A 21260-nucleotide genomic window follows, 5' to 3' on the forward strand; every position below is an offset into this window, starting at 1 on the left:
CTGGACATGGTGGCTCATGCCCGTAATCCTATCACTTTGGGAGGCCAAGGCAAGAGGGCCACCTAAAGCAAGGAGTTCAAGACCAGCCTAGGCAACATAGTAAGACCCTGTCTCTACAAAAAATAAAGAATAAAAAAATAAATGAGCTGGCATGGTGGTGTGTGCCCGTAGTCTCAGCTACTTGGTACTTAGGAGGCTGAGGTAGGAGGATTCCTTGGGCCCAAAAGTTTGAGGCTGCAGTGAGCCGTGATCATGCCACTGCACTTCAGCCTGGGCAACATGGCAAGACCATGTCTCTAAAAAAAAAAAAAAAAAAAAAAAAAGAACTTGACCACTTGGCAGGCTTTGACAATGGATCCTGAGGAAAATGGAACTGAACAGGACAAAGGAGCTCAGAAATTTTTGAGGCGGTTTGGGACATCTCGGGGCATGTCCACCTGGTAGGTTAATTATCCATTTCCCACAAGTTTTTATAATGTGGAGATTGAGCCTCCCTGCCCTGAAGACACATGTCCTTGAGACAGACAGACAGGCATGGCTCTGTTGGGCAAGGTTGGGACCTCCAGAAGCCTCCAAGAATAGAACACTAACTGCCCCTTATGGAGTAACTAAACCAGTCCCAAGCCCCCAGGAACTGTCCGTGGGTTTTAGCTGGGTTTTCTGCTCAGCTAGCTTTACTAAGCTTGACAAAGAAAACATCTCCAGGTAAACCCAATGAAATGTTTTCTTTGGAGGACCACAGCAGGACTTGTTCACAAAATATCTACTTTTCCTGTAGATGGATGCCAGGAGACAGGAGACCCCTGTGCTGGACTGTCCAGGCTTAGCACTCCAGTCAAGCAGGATGTAGGCCAGCCCTGTCAGTGACTGCCTCCAGGGTAGCTGCCAACGGAGGGACCAGCTGTGCACCAGAGAGGGAGTCTGAGCTCTGTGATGAGAGGATGCTTGGCTCCTTGTGTAGAGACCAGGCTGTCCTCAGTTCCCCTGATTCCCTTTAGAAGGGAGAGCAAAGATGACAACCAATGGGGCCATGAAGCTCATGAACACTGAGTTATCTGAGCTTACTCATAGACAGAGTGGCCATATAATGCATCAACTAAAGTGGGATAATTTTGAGCGGGATAAGCATTTCCTGGAACAACAGCATAAAGCAGAACTGTTCCAGGCAAAGGGGCTGTAGAATCACTCCACTAATAGATTTTAGGGTTGAAGCCCTGGAAGGGATCTTACGGATCATCTAGCTCAGTCCTTTTATGTAGTAGGTAAAGAAATAAGCCCAGAGAGATAAAGTGCCTTTTCTGTACTATAATTTGTGAATTATAATAAGATGATGACATTTAGGGAGGGCTTACTATGTGATAGGCATGAGTTAGAACACTATTATTATCGCTATTTTTCCAAAAAGGAAACTGAGGCATGGAGAGATTAAAGAACTTGTCCAAGGTCACAAGACTGGCAAGTGGTAGATGCAGAATTCAGATCCTGACGGTCTGGCTCTGCGGGTAACATGTCAAAGATGACAGACTGTACCTCTCGCAAACCAGCAGAATGGAGAGCCCCCTCAACCCTCACATCAAAACCCTGTGGGTGCTGCCATTGTGCCCATTTTACGGATAAGGGGAGGACCAATTCACTCAGCTAGTAAGTGGCAATCATGTCTACAGAAAAGCACAAAGCAAATTATCGTGGGTAATTCTCAATCTAGTAGGAGAGATAGAACATAAACCTATGAAAAACCACAATGGAAGGCAATGGTTAAATAAATATAAAAGCAACATGACAAGGCAGTCTAAGATAAAGTGCCAAATTGGTGCCAACAGACTTCAGCAGAATGGAGGTTCTTATGCTGGGCTGGAGTGAGCAGAGAGACTTCCTGGAGGAGGCGGAATTTGAGGTGTTCAACAGTTTGGTGAATGAATGAGATATGATTAGGCAGAGAAGACAGGGAGGCAATTCTGTACAGGTGAAGCTGCATATGTATATTAAATGTACATTAAATATGCCTCCAAAGGTTAAGCGTGCAGGCGAGAAAGAGGTGGGGGAGTCTTACATAACAAGAAGAAAAACTATTTGAAATAGGACCTTAAAATGCAGGAGATTGAGCAAGAAAGAGAAGGCATGGGAGCACGGGGCAGAACAATTGAAGGTGACAGGGAAAATGAACGGAGAACACAAAAGGAAAGGAGGAGCAGAATGAAATAGAGCACAGGAACTGGGCAGAGACGGCCCTGGCTGCCGAGCTCTCCCAGAAAATGGACCTCCCCAGGCCCCACCTCCCTCCATCACTCCCATCCACAAGGTTTCTGCCACATGTCGCAGCAACAATATGGTAACCATATGCCCCGAGCCACAAAAGAACTAAACACCTTGGACAGAGCAGTTCACCGAGATGTGCTAGTTGGAAATACTGCACCCTCAGGACCTGCTTCCTGACTTGATGGGCCTGAGGTCACCAAGCATGGCTCCTCAGCCGTGAATCACGGAAAAGAAGCGGCCACTAAGAGCTGGAAAACGGATTCAGGGTCTCCCCCGTCCCCATGCCCTGAGAGGAAACGAAATAAAATGGATGCACGCCTCATCTGTGCGTCGAGTTGAAGCGGCATTCTTTTCTGGCTGCTGCCAGTCACACAAAGCGTCCCGGCTTGTGTGCGTGAGGCAGGACGTCCTTGCTTCGCGAGGCTGATTTTGCCTTCGTCCCTCTGCCAGGCTGCTCTCTGGGTGTTGCTGGAAGGGAGTGAAGCCCCCCCATATGCATGTTTCCTCGTGGGCTCCCTGTGATTGTAAGGGCCCCGGTTACCATGGCAACTGCCACGTGAGGAAATTGTCGGATAAGATCATAGCTTCTAGGAATAGGACCTCAAGTGGTTGTTTGGGGAAAGTGGTCAGTGGCTTCATGTTTAAATTTGAACAAGAAACAGTCACTGGGTGTGGCTGCTTTAAAAGAAAATTAGGCAAGCCTTGGGGGAAGGCTTCATCAAAATTACTCAAAGCGCAAAGATAGCAGGGGTAGTCTGGCTGGTGTGGAGGTGTGGGCAGGCAGGGAGTGTTTGCATTTCCCATCGGGCGCTGAGGTTTTTATTTAACATAATTCATTGCAAACTTCTTAGGTCCCAGGAAGTGTGCCAACAACTGGGGATGAAAACCAGGAATCAGACTGATGAGGTTCCTGTCTTCAGGGTGCCTAACTAGAATTTGTCCTTGAGAAAAAGAATAGGAAAGTTCCCATGACCCCAGGAATCGAAGAGACACCCAAGGGCACATGCCATCCACACTCCTTCCTCTCCTCAAGGCTTAGAAAAACTGCAGAACCTGCCGCCTCCACCCCTGGTGGACAAGCCTCTGCTTCCCCTGTGGGAGCCCATCCTTTAGGATCTGAATGTTCTGATTCCCACCTTCCCTTTGTCACGCAGAGTCCTCTCTTGTCCCTGCAGACCCAGATTGAGATCCTCTTGGTCTAGCTGCCAGGTCAGACCCATAAAGACCAGGCCTCAAGGGACATTCTTAGAAGCCTCTTTCTCAAGCAATAGGAAAGCTCTGGAACTCCATCCTGGCTCCCAGGCTACTATTTCATCCCTGCAGTGGGTGAAATTCACTCCACGAGGAAGCACTGCAGTCACTCCCCATGGAGGCTCTTCTTCCAAACTTTCAGCTCTTGGTGGTCAGGGAAGTCTGACCATTTATCATCATCGGAAAGCATGAAACTTTCAGTAAAGAATGGTTAAAAATGTCCAGGAGCTGGGAGATTAAGTAACATGCCCAAAGTTGCACAACCAATAAAGCTCCACATTGACCCAGCTGGTGGCCAGTGCCTTTTGTTAGAACAGATTTAAAGCAGCTGTCCATGAAGGGAAGCAAGCAGTGTGGTGATTGGCTGCCTTTTGACCCCATCTGCAGCCAAGATGGCCAGGGCTCCTCTGCAGGAAGAGGCTGCTCCCAGTGTGGTCCAGATCTTCACCCATCCTCAGGCGGCACCGTCACTGGGATCAGGAAACCATTCTCCAGGTCAGGGACAACATTCACATCATGACAATCTGTAAGGCGCGGGCTGCAGGACAGCAGCCCCTTGTCTTGGAGCAGGGTTCTGGAGGAGACACGGTGCCCATCACCTGCCCTTTCTTTGTCCCAGAGCAGAGGAGGGAAATGACGAATCTCAGCACAGCAGCACTTTATCCACCTGTGTGGCTGTGCTGCAGTATTTTTCATGACGGGTACAGCCACTCCAGTGAAATCTGGCGTAATAGAGTCCCAGGGAAAAGTATGTGGGACAGCACTTGTGCTGGTGCATCCAGGTGGCCTTCCCAGAAGCAGCCCTCCCTGCAGGTTCTCCCATGCCATGTGGGTTTTGTCGTGGTGGTTGCTGGTTCCATTTTTATCATCCCACCTTTGCTCCAGTGAGGCCTGTATTTAATACTTCCCACCCATCCGGCTAGGTGGGAGAATACTGGCTCCGTCTTACAGAAGAGAACATCTAAGCTGCCTAATGGTAGTAAGTCTCATCATCTCAGTCTGGCTTTGCTTTGCGCTGTCCCTTTGATACTGTGGGACCTACTTTAATGGTCAGGCCACCCCCTACTTTATTCTCTGAGAGAAGCTTCGTCCCGGACGGTCAAGTGTGAAGAATTACACCCAGTAGAGCATGGCCAACCCTTTTGTGGTTCCCACCGCCATCTAGAAAAAGCCACTGGACAGTGGACAGACCCAGTGTAAAGAAACAGAAAGTAAAACACACTGTAAAATGTTCTCTTCGTGGGGTTCAGATGAATTGTTCTATCTCCCATCCTGTGAGTTTCCATATTCAGCACTTTTTGCTTTTCAGCAGTAAAAGCATTCTCTGTGGGAGGAGAATTTAACTTTGATCTTTAGAGATGCCCTTTAAATGTGGTTATGGTCAAAAAAGTGACTGTGAACACTCAAAGTCAACAGGCAAAGGTAAATACCACGGGAGACCTGGAGCAGCACTGAACGGGAGGCCCGTGAGGCACAGAAGGCCATGGCTCTACATTCTGTTACAGGGTACAGTCCTGGGAGGACGCAGAGATCCTCTTCTCCGTGCTCACTTAGGCTATACCCTTCATTTGTAAAACGCCATTAAATAAAGTACTTTCGTCTGCAAATAATTGCAATTGCATCTTCTAGGAATTCTTTCTCTGGGTCATCCACTGCTGAGCCCCCTCCCCAGGAAGTGGAATTGTAAGTGAAAGGGGAAAGGCATTTGGGAGGGGGAATGATGTTCAACAAGACTCCTTGAAAAGTCAGCCGGGGTCCAGGCACGGTGGCTCACACCTGTAATCCCAGCACTTTGGGAGGCCGAGGGAGGTGGGTCACCTGAGGTCAGGAGTTCGAGACCAGCCTGACCAACATGGTGAAACCCTGTCTCTACTAATTAGGTGGGCGTGGTGGTGGGCGCCTGTAATCCCAGCTACTCAGGAGGCTGAGGCAGGAGAATTACTTGACCCTGGGAGGCAGAGGTTGCGGTAAGCTGAGATCGCGCCTCTGCACTCCAGCCTGGGCGACAAGAGTGAAACTCTGTCTCAAAAAAAAAAGAAAGAAAGAAAAGAAAAGTCAGCCGGACACTCTGAGGCTCTGTGGCAGATTTGGCTGTGTGCTACGGCCTAAAATTGGAGACGGCAAAGTGGAAATGGTTTAGGGGAAGAGTAGAAGCTTTGCAGTCAGGCCAGCAGCATGGAGACTCATGAGGTGAGGGGCCAGAGGCAAGTAGCAAACCTCTTTAAGCCTCAATTTTCTTTTCAATAATATGACGATCCTAACTCATATTTTAAAAGGTTAAATGAGGTGATGATAGTAAAAGTTCCTTGGAAACTTCAAGTCATCAAATAATACATGTTCTATTTGATTGTTCTCATTTAAAAATGTGGTCCTTGTTTGGTTTTTGTCTGTTTATTTTGTTTTTGTTGTTTGGAGATAATTCCACTACGTGTCTATCAGAGGACTTAGACTTTAATTCTGAGATCGATTCCCCCCTCACTGTGTGAACCTAGAAGGGTTATGCTTTGTGCCTCATTTTCCCCACCTGGACGGTCATGGTGCTGATTCCTGCCAGCCAGTGTCAATAACCACAGTGAAAGGATACTCAGACAGTCACCTCTACAGCCTTTGAATATGGGTTTTCGGTTGCTGAGTAAAATGCTCGGAGACGTTCCGGTTACTATGGCTACATAAGAAATTACCCCGAAACCTAGTGGCATAAACCAACTATTAGGCTCATGAGTTTGTTATCCTTCACTGAAGGCTCGTCACTCTCAAGTCTGGAGGTTGATGCTGTGGTTGGCTGTGGCCTCGGTTCCTCTCCTGCGGGCCTCTCCATACGGTTTCTCAGCTTGGGCTAATTTGAGCTTCCTCACAGCATAGTGGTGATTTCCATGGACTAGAGGCCCAAGAGAGAACAAGAAGCAGGTGAAAGTCATAATACGTTTATCACCTTGTCCCGGAAGTCATGCAAGGCCATTTCTTGAGGCAATCATAAAGTTCCATCTGAGTTCAAGGGGGAAGAAAATAAGCTCTGCCTTTTGATGGGAAGAGAGAGGCAAAGATCAGAAATATTCTGATGGTCATTTTGAGAAAATGCAACTGTGCCTCATGCAAAGGAGTTTTCAGTTAATGCTTGATGACTGACTAATGTTTCCCACCTTCTTCCTTATCCAAATTTCCATAAAATTTACCTCCTCTTCCCTTTTCCCTCCCTGCCCTTTATGCAGTGGAAATGAGGAGCAAGAAATGCGCACATGTAGACAGGAGAGAGAAGCAAAAGGCTTGGCCTTGCTAACAGCGGCCACCTGCTCTTGGCACTTCAGATGAGACTTGGAGTGACCCCAACCCAGACTGATCACCCCCACTGCTGCAGAGCCTGCTGGTTTCCCAAAGCAGAGAACACAGAGGGCTTTGCACCTAAGTATCTTGTTCGCATTTCGTATTCTCTCCGACTGGCAAGAGAAGGGACTTCGTGTCATTATGCAAATAATGTAATAAAAAGCCAAAACTAGCGTGCTCCCTGTGGTGACCCTGGGTAACGGATATGCCAGAGATTAGCGTTCCAGAGCCCTGCACTGGGAGCGGCGGAGTGGGCCCACTGAGCAGGGCAGCCACAGGGAGCTTGGTCGGGTTGCTTTTGACATTCCTTTCACCGGCCACCTCCAGCCAAGCTGATCAGCCCCAGACAACTGCCCTTAGGAGATTCAGGGCAGGACAGAGGGAAAGGAATGGGAAGGACACAATGGGACATTGGTGCTTCTCAGGCCCCGTGTCTTGGGTCATTCTGTGTTAGAAATAAAGCTCAGCCTACGTATAACGAAGAACAGAGGGAAAGGGTCTCCCACTCATGTCCACTTCTGGCATTTTTCCTCCTCTAACTCCACTGGATTCATAACTGTGAAATATTTGTTCCTTCCCACACACAGGATAATGGCAGAAATATCTGTTATGTCTTCCCGAGTGAAATGGGGAGATACTCAAACCACCCTCTTCTTCTTTCCTTGCCCCTCTGGAGGCTTTTCCATCTCGGCCTTAGCTAGACTGTTTGAAGATGCAATGGTTTGCTCATCGTTCATATCGGCCAGGCCACTGTGCGGCCATGCTCTGATCACATCCCATCACTCAACTCATGTGCACATGAAAAGTAACATTTGACTTAATCTAAGGAAAACAAATGTTGGAAGACACATTTGTGAGTATAACAAGAAAAGACGCATATAGGCACACATATGTGACAAATTCCAAAATAAGTGAAGTTTTTAAATTCGTGAATGCACAGATGTACCCACGCCATTCTTCTGATATTCACTGAGTATGTGGTGTACGAACAACAGTATAAATAGGTGCTAGCCACCTACCATTTTCATTATCTCACAACAGATGCCTCCTCTCCTCATTCACAGGGCTATTCAGGCTATGTAACAGAGCCTTATCTATGCCACCTAGAGGCCTGGACTCAGAAACCAGAGACAGCCAGAGGACTGACCCTGCAATGGAATGACACCCATGGTTTTAAAGGAAGAGTGGACACGCAGATTAGTGAAATCGGCTCTGTTCTCTAGGAGCCCATGGGATTTGCATTTCAGGCTCTATCATCACCAAATCTGCTTATTAGTAGTTTAGGCAACTAATCTTTTAAACAATCAACATGCGGAGAAGTAGGTATCGCTCTGGCTTTATCTGAACTCCCTCTTGACCCATCTCAAACCCAATGGTTCTCACGCCATTTCTCAGCATTGGCCTTCATTAAAATTTTTTTTAAGTTTTTTTTTTTTTTTTTTTTTTTTTGAGACACTGTCTTACTCTGTTGCCCAGTACGGATGGTACGATCATGGCTCACTGCAGCCTCCACCTCCTGGGCTCAGGTGATCCTCTCACCTCAGTTTTCCAAGTAGCTAGGACCACAGACACACCACCACACCTGTTTTTTTTATTTTTTATTTTTATTTATTTATTTTTTTGAGACGGAGTCTCGCTCTGTCGCCCAGGCTGAAGTGCAGTGGCATGATCTCGGCTCATTGCAAGCTCCGCCTCCCGGGTTCATGCCATTCTCCCACCTCAGCCTCCCAAGTAGCTGAGACTATAGGCACCCGCCACCACGCCTGGTTAATTTTTTGTATTTTTTAGTAGAGATGGGGTTTCACCATGTTAGCCAGGATGGTCTTGATCTCCTGACCTCGTGATCTACCCGCCTCAGCCTCCCAAAGTGCTGGGATTACAGGCGTGTTTTTTTTGTTTTGTTTTGTTTTTTGTAGAGAAAGAGTTACGCCATGTTACCTAGGCTGGTCTTGAATGCCTGGGCTCAAGCATTCCACCCAGTTCAGCCTCCCAAAGTGCTGGGATTATGGGCATGAGCCATTGTGCCCAGCTTTTTAAACAATTTTTTTCTTTTTTTTCTTTCGAGACAGAGGCTCACTCTATTGCCCAAGCCAGAGTGCTGTGCCGCTACCTCGGCTCACAGCAAGCTCCGCCTCCTGGGTTCAATCGATTCTCCTGCCTCAGCCTCCTGAGTAGCTGGGATTGTAGGCACCCACCACCACACCTGGCTAAGTTTTGTATTTTTAGTAGAAACAGGGTTTCATTATGTTGGCCAGGCTGTTCTCAACCTCCTGGCCTCAGATGATCTTCCCGCCTCAGCCTCCCAAAATGCTGGGATTACAGGCATGAGCCACCATGCCTGGCCACATTTTTAAGTATTTACTTTGTCCCAAGAACTTCAGGTTCTTGATTTAGGTACTTTACTCATATTATCTCATTTTATCTTTATCCAGAATTACCAGATCAGGTACTGATATTATCCCCAACCTACAGATGAGGAAATGAAGTTCTTGGAAATTGTACTAGATGTGTAATGAGCAGCAGATGAAGCTTGGATAGAATCTCAAATCTCTCTGACTCAAGATTTATGCTCTAAGTTACAATAAACACCGGAGTTACACTTAAAGAGCTTATGGTCTAATTGAGAGGACAGAAAATTCACAAGAAAGAACCTGTGAAGAGTAGTGGTTATGTGCTTAGGCTGTAGACCTGAATTTGGATCCCACATCACACTAACTTTCTGTGTGACTGAGCAAGTTATTTCACTTTTCTGAATTTCCATTTTCTCATCTGAAAAAATAGAATACATCCCTCATAGAATTGCCAGGAGGATTAAATTAGGTTACTCATGTAAACAGCGTTTTGTATTTAATAAGTGCTGTGATTATTACCACTTTTATCTGTTTTCTGTAACGATGACAGAGGGTGTATTATATCATGTACTAAAGGCACCTTGCCCAAACTGGAGGAGAAAAAGCATCCCACCGGTTCAAGTGCATTACTGGTAGCAGGCCCCAGCTGGATCCAAGACCAGGAGGGGGTTGTGGAAAGGAAGCATTTCTATCGGCAAATGTGAGTGATCTGCTGTAGCTCAGATGCCGCCCCAAGCAGCTTGCCTTGCCAGAGGTCTCTGGTAAAGGGGCATCATTGGGTACAAATGTGCTGGGGCACTTCCCTGCCTGGAACAAGGGACCCTATGCCACCCTCTGGATCTAGGACTCAGTGGCTCTGGACCAACAGACCCAGCCTTTCCAGCATTCTGCAAAGGAAAGTGCTTCTCAGAAGCCAATGACTAAGCCAGCCCAGGGGTTCCTTTTACAGTGACAATTGTTGGGTCAAGAAGGAACCCCAGAGCTGAGCCCCACATAGGGCTAGGAGCCCACGCCTCCTGTCTTTCTCACTTGGAAGTCAATTTTACATAGCATGGTCTAAAGCCTCATGGACCCCACAAGTCTTTTAAATAATAACTAACTTCTCTTCCCTTGAATAAAATAATCAGCAACAATAGGAGAAGCAAAGTCATGAGAAACGGAAGGAATGTAGTCCCTCTGAGGATGGCTGGTGAATTTGCATGCTGGTGTTCTTCCTACACCCAGCCTGTCACCTCAGTTAAGTACTTATTGATGATTTATCCGTGAAAAGTTCTTGAACGCTAGCAACATGCTCATTTCTGTAAAGAGCTTGAAGTACAAGGAAGAGTTTTAAGTTTAAACTTTAAAAAGTTTTAAGAGTTTAAGTAAAGAGCTTTATAAGACACACATGAAGTAGCAACAGCTCCTCATGTGTAACAAGCTGCAAATAAGTGAAATTTCTGCCAGCTCAGCAGCTCCTCGCCTGCAGACAGCAGCAGCCACATCAAGTTGCCCAGACTCATTCCTCTTGTTTGCCTCCTCCGTCCCTACTCTGGTCTTCCCAGAGCAACTTGGAGAGGGCTCCCTACTACCAGTGGCATCATAAAAATGACAGTGTACTTGCCAAGGGCATGGTCTTGGGGTGCTCCTAAAGCTATTGAACTGCAAAAAGGGGTGCCATTTATTTGCAGAAGCCACAAGAATGCTCTCCTCCCCAACTCTGCTCTTTCACTTGGGTCTCAAATCAGCTTGTCTGGGGCCTTATCTCCCCAAATCTTTTATTCCACTTAGTGGCCCTCACCTCCCTTCCCTTGCCCATATTGGCTTTTCAAATTCAGCCCAGTGAGCCAGAGAGGGAACTCTTCTCCTTCGTCTTCTCTCTCTTCACAGCCCCCATGATCTATCTCTTCTTTTCTCTACATTGTAATGGAAAAAAAGCTTTTTGTCTAGCCATGATTGCAAATAGAAGGGGGATGTGTGTGTGTGTGTGTGTGTGTGTGTGTGTGTGTGTGTGTGTGTGTGTACGCATGCATACCCAAAGCAGTATTCTCACGAGCTGTTAACAGCTCAAAGGAGCCATAGGTCATCATCAGAAAGGTTTCATGGAAACAGGAAGCTCTCAGGAAGATCTCATTTACCTTACACAATGGCAAAGATAATTGTGCATCAGGGTGAAAGAGTACAGAAAGGTTACTTGCAGCAAAAGGAACCACAAAATTAAGACACAGAAGCATACCTGAGTAGGGCTTGTCTAGTGGAGCAGTGAGAATAGTTAGAATTGGACACAAGTTGCAGCAAGAGGAAGTTGTGCAATGTAAGTGTGGCAGGTGGGACAAAGATGACCTTTGGAAGACAAGTGGCTGAGAAGAGGTTTGCTGTGCTCCATCTCTAGGGAGCTCTCTGAGGTTTTTGAGCAGATTGTGGCAGGATGACAGCGGTATTCACAACTTGCAAGGGAGCTGGATCCAGCCAGGGAGCGCACAAGGTGTACTGAATGAGGGAAGAGCATGTCAGTGGGTCGTCAGGGAGGGAAGAGTCTCAGAGAGAAATGCCCAGACTGGACAGAAGTGTGAGGCATTCCCGGTGAACCAGGACGCTCTCCTCCTACAATGTTGCCACTTGATTGGAGTTTCCTTGATTGTGAACTACATTCTTAAGGAAACTTCTATTCCAAAATGAGTTCAAACTGGTTTTGTGCCCTTTCTACACCTACACTCTATCTCATCACTTGTTTTTTTCTAGCTGCGTACCACTCACTTCCTTAAGAAGTCTCTCCTGGGTCTGCCTCCAGAACCACTGGCTTTGTGTTCTCTGTGTATTCCATTTGCTGTGAGTCTTGATTTTGCCGTCTGCATGTCCCCTTGGCCAGGACAATCGTGTGTTCACTGTTGCCTGGTCCACCCTCCTTAGGATAATGATGGGAGGAACTTTTTGCCCATCTATGGAGCATCACTGTGCCCAGCCCTGCCTCCCGGGCTTCTTTACCTCTGATATTCCGTCATCTTCTCCCCCAACCTAGAAGAGGGAAGGGAAAGAAATTATTTTACTGGAAACTCCAAGGTTCATGAATGATAAACTAAGAACGTAAGCCATTCTCTACAGCAGAAGATGCTACCTGATTCCTGAAATGTCATCTCTTTTTGTAGCAGGACTGTGGTACGTGTTCTTCACTCTTATCACCAAAAGACACTTAGGGGTCATAGGTGGTAATGTGTCCTCTGCTTCCAGTGTGGAACTCAAGGAATTTCATGGAGTCAGGGACAGCTGTCTGAAAGGTCGCAATGTCACCCTTTTCAGCTCAGAACCATAATTCCTTGAGCTCAGATAACAGTTCAAAATTTAGGATACGAAGCCAAAGCTGAACTCTAGCTGAAATCACAAGTGGATATAATAACCAAGAAACAAATGGTTCTGACAAGCACAGCTTTACTCTGAGCATGACTCAAGGGCATCTGGTAGAAAATGAAGAAGGATCCCAGCAGATGTTAGGTCTAGGGAGATCCCCTCGGTTGGGGGATGTAAGTGTTTTAATATTGTGTGGGCAACTCTGCTTTGAATGTATGTCTGGAGGCACCTACACCATCCAAAGCCTTCTGGTGCAAAAGCAGGACTCCTAGAGTATATTCCAGTATTTTTTCCCTGATCCCAGCTGAAAACAGCCATAGAAGAGCCTCCCTTTTTGAATTATGGCTGCCTGTCTGCTGGGGTGGAGAATGGCCCTGGGAGACAAGAGACAGCCCATGGAGCAGGTTGTGATTCTACAGGCATATGAAGAGCATTCATTCTGAAGAAGACGTTCAATTCAGGAATGTGAATTACACAAGGAAGGTAGACAAATCCCAGCTTTAACAAGTGCTGTTCACCTATCACTACATTTTCAAGTAAAGGTGGTGTATCCATTTGCTAGGGTTTCCATAACAACATACCAGGGCTGAGTGGCTTAAGCAAAAGAAATTTATTTGCTCAGAGTTCTGGAGACTGGAAGTCCAAGATCAGGGTGCCAGCAGGGTTGGTTTTCCTCAGAGGCCTCTCTCCTTGGCTTGCCAATGACTGCTGTGTCCTCACATGGCAGCCCCTCTGTGCACACATTCCCCTGGGGGCTCTCTGCGTGTCCAAATTCCCTCTTCTTATAAGAACACCAGTCATATTGGATTAGAACCCACCCTATCAGCCTCATTTCACCTTACCTCCTTTAAGGTCCTATCTCCAAATACACTCACATTCTGAGTACTGCGGGTAAGGGCTTCAGCATATGAATTTTGTGAGGACACAAGGCAGCCCCTAACAGGTGGCCTAAGAGAATCTTTGTTTGAATGCTAATAATCATGATACCTAACATGTTCTGAGTGTGACTCACTATGTGCCAGACACTGTTCTAAGTACTTTGCATGTATTATCACAACTATTATCACAATTATAGATTATATAATTATTGATTATATAGATTATAGATCAATTATAGATGACTATCATCTTCTCTGAAGACTTACTTTGGTGTAATTATGTGACTGTAGTGAACACTATGCCCTGGTCCCTGACCTTGGATGCCTGTGATTCGATGAGACATGGAATAATGGGAGACTCTTACCCTCATGTTTTGATTGGTAGCAGATCTCCAGAATGTGCAAAGCTTTTTAGTTGTCGTTGTTGTTGTTGTTTCAAGACTGTCACCCAGGCTGAATGCAATGGCACGATCACGGCTCACTGCAGCCTCTACTTCCGGGGCTCAAGTGATCCTCCCACCTCAGCCTCCCAAGTAGCTGGGCACATGCCACCACATCTAGCTAATTTTTTCTTTCTTTCTTTCTCTCTTTCTTTCTTTCTTTCTTTCTTTCTTTCTTTCTTTCTTTCTTTCTTTCTTTCTTTCTTTCTTTCTCTCTTTCTGTTTTTGTAGAAACAGAGTTTTGCCACATAGCCCAGGCTAGTTTAGAACTCCTGGACTCAATAGATTCTCCCACCTCAGCCTCCCAAAATGCTGGGATTACAGGCATGAGCCACCATGCCTGGCCAAGGCTTCTTTTCTTAATCCATGATCTCCCAAAGTCACACCCAAGTCAGAGATGGGATAATATGAGTGGGAGGACCCAACAACCTCTTTCGGAGGGTCTTGCCCTGACTGGCACTTCACGTGTCTGAGGTTCCTCTTTCATCCTTTGGCTGGCTGAGTCATCAACATTGAGATCTACAGGATGCACCAGCACCTCCTAGAGGGCCCTCAGCAAACCACTGAGCATTTCTTACAAGCTACACCCCCACACCAGATCTTCTCATTTAATCCACCTATCGACTCTGTGCTAAAACTATTTTTATCCCTGTTACAAATAAGGAAACTGAAATTGGCCTGGCCACAGCCATGGGCCCCACCCTTCCCTTGTGTGACCTTGAGCAGCATACCTAGCCTCTCTGGGTGGATCTCACTGGCCTTGCCTGGAAAATAAATGCTGGATCTCATCTCCCCCTCATTGCTGATGACTCCACTCAGCTCGTAAGAGGCATTTCTGCTTATGCCTGGAAAAATCTAGCATTCACACACCACCACAATACTATATTCCATGCCAAGTCACCACTATTCTTGGCCTCCGTATCCCCACCCTCCTTTTTGGGGGTCCCAGACTACAGAACCAATAAATGAACCTACTTTCATGATTCCTCCATCCCCACTCCACTGCCCAAAGTCCCTCCTCACCCAGGTAACCTGCAAACACCCATCTGGTTTGCATAAGGGCAAACCTGCCCCCTAGAGTGTGAGTCAAACAGGAACTTCCAGACAAGCTGTCCTGAGGCAGCCCTGGGCCACCTTGCCAGCTCAAACCAAGAGTGTCACTTGCTTGGGTGAAGAGTGACACTGGGCTTTCTGTCTCTTCTCTGGCCCTGCAGGAGGCTCTGTCGGTGGTGAGCGACGACCAGTCCCTCTTTGACTCAGCGTACGGAGCGGCGGCCCATCTCCCCAAGGCCGACATGACTGCCTCGGGGAGTCCTGACTACGGGCAGCCCCACAAGATCAACCCCCTCCCACCACAGCAGGAGTGGATCAATCAGCCAGTGAGGGTCAACGTCAAGCGGGAGTATGACCACATGAATGGATCCAGGTAAGCTCACCAGGCCTGTGCAGGACTGGGGGAAGGCACAAAGTTGCCAGATCTGCGGCAAGTGGCTTCTGGCACTTAAGGTTTTTGCAGCAGATGGGGCTCTAGAGCTGGACCAGGAAGCCTGTGTCAGTCCCTAGAGAGCTAAGGCAGAGAGGGCCACAGACTGAAGATGGGGTGGAGAAGGGCTAGGAAGCCCCCTTAGCTCTCTGGGGCCCATGAAGCCCTCAGAGGCCAGGTAGGAGTCAGGCCCCAAGCGCCTATGCAGACACTCATGGAACACTTATTTCTTGTTAATCCCAGGCGCAGGTCCAGTCCTCTTGGGGACAGCTTAGCAATAAGCTACTCTTCCCTGTCCTGTTGAAGATACTTAACCCCTCTGGGCAGGTCTCAGCAGAGCAAAGGTGACCAAACCATTCTTTAGTAAGAGTGGAGAAGGGATGAGGAAGGTGTCTACCTTCCTGTGGGGGCTCACTGTGTCTGGGAGGGGCAGGCACCTGGAAGGTGTGCATGAAGTGGGTACAATACTGGGTCGGTTCGGGCTTTGCTTGTAGAAATGGAGACAGGAGGGTCCAGGGAGAGAAAATCACAGGGTCATGGAAGAGGATAGTGGACAGGCGGCCTCAGTTTTGCGTCCTGCCTCTGCCCCTTGGGCAAGTCATCAAAACCCCTCAGAGCACCAGCTTTCTCCCTTCTCAAACAGGACTGGGATATTTACTTCCTCATGGTCCTTACTCTAGCGTTACTCTGATGCCTCAGGGAAAGGACTTGGGATGGTGCCTGAGACGCGTTAGGAAAGTGCTCTATAGTGACAGTGATTGTTATGAGCAAACACTTGAAAGACAGAGAACATCAGTCTCATTCACAAAATATCAGATAATCTACTGGGCCAAAGGCACAAAGAGATGAAAATAAAAAGCAAGAGACGGCCCTGAATGGCAGGCTGAAAACATGTGCCATTTATTCCACAGCCAGAGGCTGACTTTGAGCACAGATGTGATATTTAACCCAGAGGCCGACTTTGAGCACAGACATGACATTTAACCTCATCAGAGCAGTGACTTAAGACTAGCGAGATGACAGTCCTTGCGCACAGAGGGTAGGATGGGAGAGTCAGAAAGACAAGTGAAGAAGTTAGTAAAATATCCCAGATAGGAAATAATGAAGTTCTGAACTAAGTGATGATAGTGATTATGGAAACTGAAAAGGACAGATACATAAGGGCGACAGCAAAGAGATGATTAACAGGGCTTAGGTGAGTAAAGTGTGAATGAAGGGGGTACATGACAGGAAAGAATCAAAGGCGACTAAAGCCTGCACATTTTAAAGGCTGGTGCTGTGAGCAGCCGCAGAAAGGTGGCACAGGAAATGCTTTAGGATGGGATGTCAATGTTCTCTTTGAGATTCCTTGTGAGCAATGGGTAGAACGTCTAGATAAAAATGTCTACTAGGCTTTGGGAACTGAAGCTCAGATAATCTTTCAGGCCTGGAATTTACATTTGGGCATCATCTCTAAGGAGTTTGAACTGTGGAAGTGGATGAGGTCACCGAGGAAACCAGTCTGGATTGAAGAGAGAGAAGGGAATGAGCATGGTTGGGAGGGAGAACTCCTCCAGAGCAGCTCATGGCCTCAGACCTGCCTGTGGGAACTCCCAGGCCTACCACATTTCAACCCCACTAACCAAAACCAGTGACTGGGATCTCAGCCACCTTTCCAGATCCCAGGATTTCAGGAAGGCTCAGAGGTTCTGAGCCTGCAGCCCCTCAGATGAATCTCTCTCCAGAGGTAATTCTGATGGTGCTGGAGCTCCTAACAGTCAAAGGACATGCTGTGTTGAACATTTTCCCATATTATCTTACCACTTGTTCCTGACCACTATACTAAGAAGTAGTTACTGTAACTTCACTGTTACACAGGAAGGCAAGCGGGGCTTTCAGGGGAGAGTGCTTTGTCTAAGGATTTAAAGGAGGCAAAGTTGGAGCCCGAACCCAGGCGTTTGGTTCCAGCCCCACGTGCCATCTGTTAGGCACCTTTCTGCTCCCTCTGCTTGTGTGTCATGCTTTTGCACCACCACCTCATTCCTTCCAATGCCCACCTGGTGGGGAGGCCTATTCTACGATGCCTCCTAAATGGGGCCCTTCCCCAAGGAGCTCCCAATGCTTGTTGAAGATCCAGATCCCACTGGTGGAGATTCCTTTTTTTTTTTTTTTTTTGAGATGGAGTCTCACTCTGTTGCCCTGGCTGGAGTGCAATGGTACAGTCTTGGCTCACTACAACCTCTGCCTCCCAGGTTCAAGCAATTATCTTGCCTCAGCCTCCTGAGTATCTGGGATTACAAGCACATGGCACCACACCTGGCAAGTTTTTGTATTTTTAGTAGAGACGGGGTTTTACTATGTTGGCCCGGCTGGTCTTCAACTCCTGACCTCATGATCCGCCTGCCTCAGCCTCCCAAAGTGCTGGGATTACAGGCGTGAGCCACCGCACCCAGCTTTGTTGGAGATTCTCTGGCCTGTTGTAACCTGAATCTACCTACTCCTTACCTCCACTGCCCCTGCCTGGTGCAAGCCAGCAGCACCTCTCCTAGGCTTCTGCGGGGGCATCCTGCTCTCCCCACTTCCTCCTGCCTTCTTGAAGTCTATTCTCCGGACAGCAAGCAGCCAGAGCCATGCTTTCCTCATCTGTAGCCCTCTTGCTCGAAACTCTTCAATGGCTTATGACAAAATGCAAAGCCCTTAGCGTGGCCCCACCATCCCTCCGACATCCTCTCTACTGCCCCCTCCCTCCCACTTCTTCCCTCCGCGCCAGCCTCATAAGACTCTAGCTGCTGCTCCTAGACCCCCAGGCACCCTCGTGCCTCAGAATCTCTTCCCCTGAGCTCCTTCATTCTGGAACATTCCTACTCCATCTAGTCATATGACTCTCTCCCTCACGAGTTTTGGGTTTCTCTAACTGAACCTCACCTTTTCAGAGGCCTCCCCTGGCCACCTGATCGAAACCAGCGCCTCCTCACTCTTTACCCTGCTTAGAGTGTCTGTCCTAGTTCTTATCACCTCCCTCACTGACACGTGGGCAGGGCCTGAAATGGTAGGTGCTCAATAAATTGTCGTCAAATAAATAACTGAATGAACACATGGCTGAGCAGACTCAAAAGAGAAGGTGCTTGTGTAAGGTTAGGACCCAGATCCAGGTCTGCTGACTCAGCCGCTTCAATGCTGAGCCTGAGTTGATGCATGGGCTTCTGAGTTCCATCTTCATGCTCAATGGAGACCCATGGGTATTTGTGTCTCTGGTGGGAAGGAAGTATGCTGCTCACCACTCCCTCCCCTGCTCTCAGAGAATCCTCAAGCACTTCAGGATACTGATCCTGTGCAAAGAGGGTCCCCCAAGGAAATTGATTTTTCGGAACCCACTTGCCAGCTCATACCTGGCTCCAGTCACACCAAAAGCCAGCTGGAGAGGGCCTGTGTGAATATTCCAGTGGACAGACAGGATATTTACCTGGCTTTGGCTACACAGAGCAGCAACCTCTGCTTTTGAGTTGCTTGTCTTGACCCATACCATCAGCGGGTATCAAAGTAGGTTCAGAAAGACTGATATCTTCTCACCCACCCTGGGCAAGCAGAGACAATCCTGTGGACCCTAAGAGCCAAGCAGCTTAGGCACAGCTATCGCCAGCACCCCACAAATATTCCCTAAGGGCTCACATGTAAGCTGGACTAGTGGCTAGCAGGAAGCAAGGAGTTTTAGAAAAATGTTATTGCTTACAGTGGAACCATGTCAGACCCTATCATTTAATTATGCCAAAAGCAATGACAGAATGAAATAAATGCCGGGCTCTTTAAATCTCTCATCCTGAACACTGTGCTTCTCCTATCCTCTGAGTATTATTGATAATGACAGTTCGTTACTTGCGTATGATTTGATTGTTTGCAGTGGTCTAATTCGCCGTAACACAAAAAGATAGGAGAGGATGTTATAATGATTCTGAACTTCAGATGAGAAAACCAAGGCAGGGTATAAAATTTGAGATTGCTTGGCTCATGCGCTAGACCTGTGCTGTTCAATGCAGCAGCCACTAGCCACAGGTTGCTACTGAGCACTTGAAATACGGTTAGCTGAAAATTGAAATGTGCTCTAAATATGAACCACATACTGGATTTAGAAGACTTACTATGGAAAAAGTGTAAAATATCTCATTGATTATTTATTATGCTGAAATGATCATCTTTTGGCTATATTGAGTTAACATATTAATATACTTTAATATATTATTAAAATTCATTTCATCGTTTTGTGTTCTTTTAAAAATCTGGCTACTAGTAAATTTAAAATTATGTAGCTCGGCCAGGTGTGGTGGCTCACGCCTGTAATCCCAGCACTTTGGGAGGCTGAGGTGGGAGGATCACCTGAGGTCGGGAGTTCAAGACCAGCCTGGCCAACATGGTGAAACCCTGTCTCTACTGAAAATACAAAATTAGCCTGGCATGGTGGCGCATGCCTGTAATCCCACCTACTCAGGAGGCTGAGGCAGGAGAATTGCTTGAATCTGGGAGATGGAGGTTGCTGTGAGCCGAGATCATGCCACTGGACTCCGGTCTGGGCAACAAGAGTGAAACACCATCTCAAAAAAAAAAAAAAAATTATGTAGTTCGCACATGTGGTTCCCATTCTACTTCTATTGGACAGTGCTGGGCCATGGTGGTCTGGACTGTTCTGTGATTCGCAGTGCATTTTTTCTGCATTCCTTGACAGCATGGGCTTCTGAGTTATGTCTTCATGCTCACTGGAGACCCATTGGCATTTGTGTCTCCAGTGGGAAGGAGGTGTGCAGTGCACCTGAAGCTACCACGCCCACTTGCTTTTCACCCCAGTAGCAAACCCTCTGGCCCAGGGGCAAAGGGTCAAGTGCAGAGACTGAGGTCTGAGGATCTCAGAGACAGAGTGGTTTGCCCATGTTGAGGGAGTTTTGTGCTCTCTTTCTTCATATCTTCCTGTTGTGGTTGACTCTGTTAGGCTGGGTTGCCTTGAAACAGCATGGCCCATAGGTTCTGTGTCGCATGTAGACTTCAGCAACTTGATCCAAACTGTGGTCTGCAAATAACTCTCAGCTGCATCCTGTCTCAACCACAGGGATAGGGGAAAACATCCCATGAAGAAAAGAATATCAGTTTATAGAGGGAAATGCAAGACTTGCCTTGTGAGCCTGGCATTCAGGACCGGAGTTCAGAGCTAACCTTCCTTGAAATTCCCTGGCCTGGCCCCCAGGGTCTGGATGCCCTGGACACCTAGAGACTCACATTCCACACAGAGAAGGATCAGCTCCTATTCCCTGGAACTTGTGCCTCTCTGGCTGCGAGGCCCCTTTTTAAACTCTTGTGTTCTCAACCTTGCAGTATGAGACACGTCACACGTAACCTGGGTGGGTAGGCATACACAGGATCCTGGAAAAGTTAGCAGCATCTACTGTGTATGGGGATGAAAACAACTAGTGGATTAGGGCAGTGGCTTTATCATGAGTGATGCTTTTTCTTTTCTTGGAATTTGCTTTTCAGTTATTGCATCTCCTTTTCAAAAACAAAAAAGTCACATCTATGTCCTACAGACTTCCTAAAGGCAATACAGATTGTTTAATTTTTGCACAGGGTGCATACTACGCAGGAGTTACACACCGTGGGTCCTAATGCAGCCATGTGACTTAGGCAGCCCTCGAGGCCTCACTTTGGCCATGTGAACATCAGGTATCCTTTGACAGTGAGCCTAGGCTCAGACGTGCGGGTCTGATGATATACCCAAGTTCAGTTGCTCTGAGTTGACTAGGAAGGTAGAGAAGATCTTTGCACAGCCTAAAGAGGTAATCTTCAGGAGAAGTCTTTGAAATCTCCCTTCATCCAAACACCCAAGATTTTACACCTCGTTTTAAATTGTCTAACAGATTGCAAAGCTTTTTTGGAAACCAGTAGCAATGTTCACAGAACACACACAAACAGAACTCGAGGAGTGAAGAGCTATGTC

The 21260-nt window shown here is 47.3% G+C and overlaps 1 protein-coding gene across 2 annotated transcripts in view; it reads left to right on the forward strand.

Moving 5' to 3' along the window:
* FLI1 (Fli-1 proto-oncogene, ETS transcription factor) overlaps positions 1 to 21260 on the forward strand; it is a 120012-nt gene that overhangs the window by 50684 nt on the left and 48068 nt on the right. For both annotated transcript variants that reach the window (XM_063693670.1, XM_004052416.5), the window contains exon 2: positions 15036 to 15247. In XM_063693670.1, the coding sequence (XP_063549740.1) occupies positions 15117 to 15247 (131 nt within the window). In that variant the 5' untranslated portion in view covers positions 15036 to 15116. The remainder of the gene's footprint in view (positions 1 to 15035; positions 15248 to 21260) is intronic.

The sequence above is a fragment of the Gorilla gorilla genome, chromosome 9 (genome assembly GCF_029281585.2).
Source record: "Gorilla gorilla gorilla isolate KB3781 chromosome 9, NHGRI_mGorGor1-v2.1_pri, whole genome shotgun sequence".
NCBI lineage: Eukaryota > Metazoa > Chordata > Mammalia > Primates > Hominidae > Gorilla > Gorilla gorilla.